The sequence below is a fragment of the Pelobates fuscus genome, chromosome 13 (genome assembly GCF_036172605.1).
Source record: "Pelobates fuscus isolate aPelFus1 chromosome 13, aPelFus1.pri, whole genome shotgun sequence".
In the NCBI taxonomy this organism is placed as follows: domain Eukaryota; kingdom Metazoa; phylum Chordata; class Amphibia; order Anura; family Pelobatidae; genus Pelobates; species Pelobates fuscus.
This window is the reverse complement of record NC_086329.1, coordinates 112158172-112163841: the sequence shown is the minus strand read 5'-3', so window position 1 is coordinate 112163841 and position 5670 is coordinate 112158172. Positions and strand designations below refer to the sequence as shown.

The window sequence follows — 5670 nt, the reverse complement described above, 5'->3', positions numbered from 1 at the left end:
AGTTCAAATCTGTTCCAGTTATAAGTCCAAGAGGCAGAAACAGTATCTTTAACCCCCAGTCCACCACAGGGCCATAGTCACAGGGTAGCAGGCTGGCAAACAGGTCCTTCCAAAAACCAGTGGCGAGGTCACTTTCACCACAATATCAAATAAGGGAACAGGTCTATCTCAGATTATGCTATAGAATTTCGTAATTTGGCACCTGAGGTAGACTGGAATAATAACAGAATAATCGCTGCTTTTAAAAAAGGATTATCCAAGAATATTCTTGACGAATTGCTGCCAAAACCTACCTAAGGGGTTAAATGACTTTATTACTTAAGTGATGCAGAAAGACTCAGTACCAGGGAAATTGCTAGAAACAGAACTAGATGTTTGACTATGTCACTAGCACCTCGATTCTCCAAACCTGTTGTCTCGGGCCTTCCGACGCTGTCTGAACCTGATCCTATGCAGTTAGGGGTTACTGGACTGTCTGAGGCAGAGAAACAGTATAGGAGAAAAGAGGGTCTTTGCTAATATTGTGGCAAAAAAGGACACATGAGAGATGCTTGTCCTATATATTCCGGAAAACTTTCGCACCTAAGAACCTTAAGGGGACAGGTCTTAGGTGTAATGGATACGTCCTCAAGTAATTCCTGAAGCAGATTTCTCCTTGAAATTTCCACCTCTTGCAATGAGAAGAACCTTTCATGCAAAACCCTGGTTGACTCATGTGCAGCTGGTAACTTTATTGATTTATATTTTGTTAAGAAACACACTATACCAGTCAAGGAGAGATCATTCATCACCTCTAGCGGTTGAGGCTATTGATGGGAGACCCCTATCTCAACCATTGATTACCCACGAGACCTTGCCTATTTGCATTACGATAGGAGCTTTGCATTAGGAAAACAGTACCTTCCAGGTAATTGCTTCCCCTTCTTGTCCCATCATATTAGGTTTCCCTTGGCTTAAGGTGTTACTCAAGAGCATAATCAGCTTGTCAATGGACCTAGCATCTAAGGATTTTGGAGAATGCTGGGTCTCCTCTTCCTCATCATCTGAAAATTCCAAAACCAGTCGTACTTCTAAAGCCCTTGGCTATAGCCTGACATATACACATCTTCAGAGCTTCCTGAGGGGATCTCGCCCTGCTAGATTCTTCAGCTACTTCCATCAGGCATAATCTGCACAGGTTTTTCCCTTCAGGAGGAGCAGGGAAATTGCAATTCATGCATCTATTGGACTTTTCTTTGCACTTCCTAATTGGAGTGTCACAAGTTTTGCTGGGGCTGAAATATAATGTCACAAATATAAATTGTATTAGCCCAATTAGCACTCTTTTGAGAACCCCCTTATGGAAAAAAAGTATTTGACTCACCTATTTTTTCTAGAGTCAGATCTTCTAGAGGCAGAGGGAGAAGCCATACTGCAATAAAATACTAAAACAAGAATCTTCTATAGCATTCCTAAGTTTTAAGATTAGAAAGAAATTGAGCTCACAATACCTGAAAAATGGATGCCAATGCCCAGGGCTAAAAAAAGCAAGTCAATCAAGCTGGAAACAGACTCTGTGAGGCACACATAGAAAAGCAATCTATGAATCAAGAATGTTTATGGATTCCCCAGAACTGCTGCCCTTAGAGATACTATTACCAAGATGATAAAAGAAGGGGTTATTTTTTGTAGGGGACATTTTTAAGGTACTCATCAACCCCTTCTCCATAAGTATTAAATGATTTGGATCCAATCTCTTATGTGCAGTTGTTCAGGTCTATCCTGAGCCTAACTCAGTTAGTCCTGCCCATGCAGGCTGTTTACAGAGTTCTTCAAACAAAAAGAGGCTGACATTTGTTTGATATACCCAAGGGAATGCACTATGGTGGCCAAAAGAAAAATACAATTTTAGGAAAGAAAATTCCTGTTTGTCCGGCTGAGGACAGGAAGAAAGACTGGCGTATGAAGTGACCTTTATACCTATAGTCTGATTAATTAAATTAGTTTATTATTCCTGTCCTGTATGGGTGAGGGTAGTAGATACCCAGGAGTGATGCTGCTATGATTAGCCAGGAAACAATAATCTCATATTACTCTGGTTGACACAAAAACTGATTTTGGTTTGTATTAACATTCTTTTTTTTAAATAATGCCTCCACTAGCATTTATAAATGTGTACATTTTTTCATCTTAAATAAAAAGATTTTTTTTTTGTATGTCTGGGTTTTGTCCACATGACTGTTCAGCTCGTCCAAACCAACAATCTCAATGTAATTCTGTTTAATAAGGTTTTTAAATAATTTAATATTTTTTTAATAAACTCTTTATATGATTTTTCTACAGAAGCTCAGAAATAACCATCAAAATATAATGGTTTTTTTTGTAGTTAAATCATTTAAAATGCTTATTCAAAATATGAAAGCATTTGCAAACTTTCTATATGCTTTATGTACAAAAATGCCCATAGATTTTAATGGTGACTTTGGAATATGTTCTGACAGTAACGAATCACTTAGAAAGCATATTGCAGTCATATGACAAGTACTGTTTGTAGCTTTTTGTATAAATAGGATATTTTATGTCCAAATACTTCTCATCTAATAATGTCCCTAATGTATCCTTTCTGTGAGTATGAAAAGACACATTATTTTATTAAAAAACCAAAATAAAGCTTAATTTTAATTAAATGTTATCTGATATTACTGCTCAGTCCCATCAAATAATTTGATTAATCCATCTGGCAATAAGTATTGTTTTTTTTTTTGTTTTTTTTAAACTCAATTAATTCTTCTAAATTTGTCACCTTCATAAGAGCACTCTTAATAAACAGATTTGAAGTGGGCACTAAACAGAACCCTTTGTTATCGACCACTCAAGTTCACTTTGTTATGAAATAAGTTAAGCAGTACATTGTCATACGTCATAAATATTATATTTCTCATGTCTATGGTTTATTATTGATTTCATTTATTTTACTACCAATAACATGTAAACATACGGCTCATTCTCCATGAGAAATTCCTAAATAAACTAAAATATAATATTGTTTTTTTTTTTTTTAATTTTAAATTATTTACAGAGAAAATGCAAGGAGATTCCTTTATTTTCAGTAACATATTTGAAATGCAGAACACAGTAAACTAAATTTGCTACACACATGTACAAAATAGGTCAATTTTTCAAATACAATACATTAAAAAAGAAAAAAAATATCAGTTAAAATGGAATATTAAGAGTAAATCATAGATTATGTTTAATATTTCTGTTTGTCTTTCTGTCTTTAGATCTATGTTACTCATACACAGAAAACACCATTCATTTGATTCTTAATACTCAGAACTAATTTGTTTTCCAGTTTTCAGTCTATTTAATCAGTCATGAAACAATCCCCATTGACCCTTTAGAATTTTTGAGTTCCTAAAGGCAGATTTCACATCTTTGTTTCTCAGTGTGTAGATGAAAGGGTTTAACAAAGGAATAAATACAGTGTAAACAAGGGCTAGGAATTTATCATATTGACTGCCCTTTGGATTCACATATACGACAATGGCTGAGCCAAAGAACATGCTGGTAACAATAAGGTGGGATGAACAAGTGGAGAAGGCTTTCCTTTTTCCACCAGCACTTTTAATCTTTGAGATGGCAATGATAATATCAACGTAGCATCCAATCACAGTGATAAATGGGACAACAGTGGCAAAAACAGCTGCACAACTTGTAGCCACATTGCTGATGAAGGGATCAGAACAAGTCAAATTCTGCAAAGGAGCTAGGTCACAGAAGAAATGGTTGACCATATTAGGCCCACAAAACTCTAAATTGGCAGTAAACACTGTGGGTACGAGAGCTATGGTAAAACCAGCAATCCATGGGCAAATTGCTAGCTTAATACAGAATCCTTTGGTGGTTATAGCTGTATAATGTAAAGGATTGTTAATTGCCAGGTCCCGGTCGAAGCCCATGACTGCAAGAAGATAGCATTCCGTTACCCCCAATGCATTGAACGCAAAAAGCTGTGCAAAACAGCCGTTAAACGATATCTTACGATCCACACCAATGAGGTTAGCTAGAAGTTTTGGGATAGTAACAGTGACAAATATGATTTCCAAGGCAGAAAATGTGCTAATAAAAAAATACATTGGGGTTTGAAGTGATGATTTGCTGCTGATAAGAGTAACAGTTGCACTATTTCCCATAATGCAAACAACATACGCAAATAGGACAACAATAAACAGTAAAACTTGAAATTGATGGAAACTAGAAAAAGCAGCTAAAATAAACTCAGTAACCCTCGTCCTGTTCACATTCTCCATAATATATGAAAAGGAGACCCACAGGTATCTGCAAGAGAGCCACAATAACTTGAAGAATGTGTTTTATTTATTTAAAAAAATATTTATGAACCCTCGTAACGTTAAAATGGTGTACAAATCAGACCACGTTTGTCATTGGGATATTATATCATAGACATGTTGCATGGTTATTTTATTTGTAAAATAAACAAACAATATATATTTATATATTTTATTCTGGTGTAAAAATGAAAAACAATGCTAAAATAAAAGATACTCAGCTCAATTTAATTAGTTTGAAACAGAATCAGAAATTATTCTAACATATATAGGAACAGCGCACACAAACAAATACAGTTTAAATATAATAAAGCTAATGAAATCACCTATCTCAGGAAACAAATCTGAGGATTCAGTTTCACCTTATGGCCATATTGTGTTAAGCCCACCACTCTGCCACAGTACCCCAATACAGTGGGTCCTACACTAATATTAACATATGAGACAAACAACTACTTAGTGACAATTCTAAATTGATATAATTTAATATGCATTAAATTCATTACTTGTCAGTGCATTGTTAATATATATCACCTAAAATGTGAGCAAAATAAGTTACAAAAATAAAGCATTGTAACTAAATATTTAAAGTGAGAGTTATTTTAAGTATATGTGAACAATGCATGATGATACATCTGCTCTATATCAAATCAAAATCGATAAAGGGATATTGCTCTCTAAAACCTCTAAAATAGAGAGATGGGTCAGGGTGCTCAACTCAAAACGAGTCAGTTTTGGACTCCAGACATACAAAGAAAAAAGGGGATTGGGACACACGCGTAAAATGCATTTTGTAGCAGTGGTGCTGTCGTAAAAATAAATAAATAAAATAAATAATAATATATATATTTATATACAGATTAACCCCTTAACACCGCAGCCAAATGTACAAGTTGTGAACGAAACAAAACGTAAACAAAACCTGGCATTTGCGCTATATGTCTGTCCAACCGTAATTCACCTCTTTCATATTAAATGCACCCCCCCTTATTATATATCATTTTATTCAGGGGAAACAGGGCTTTCATTTAATATCAAATATTTAGCTATGAAACATAATTTAATATGAAAAAAATGGGAGAAAATAAGATTTTTTTTTATTTTTTTCGTTCTTCATGACATTTTAACTGTCAATGTCATAATACTGTTTGCTTTTACTGCAATAAAATACACATATTTGTATTCAGCAAAGTCTCACGTGTAAAACAGTACCCCCTATGTACAGGTTTTATGGTGTTTTGGGAAGTTACAGGGTCAAATATAGCGTGTTACATTTGAAATGGAAATTCGCCAGATTGGTTACGTTGCCTTTGAGACTGTATAGTAGCCCAGGAAATAA

General features: G+C 34.8%; 1 protein-coding gene across 1 annotated transcript; it reads right to left on the bottom strand.

The window, feature by feature from the left end:
- Positions 1-3350: 3350 nt before the first annotated feature.
- On the bottom strand, positions 3351-4292 carry LOC134582733 (olfactory receptor 6C75-like). The gene has a single exon (XM_063439374.1). The coding sequence runs from the start codon at positions 4290-4292 to the stop codon at positions 3351-3353; it is 942 nt and encodes a 313-aa protein (XP_063295444.1).
- Positions 4293-5670: the final 1378 nt, after the last annotated feature.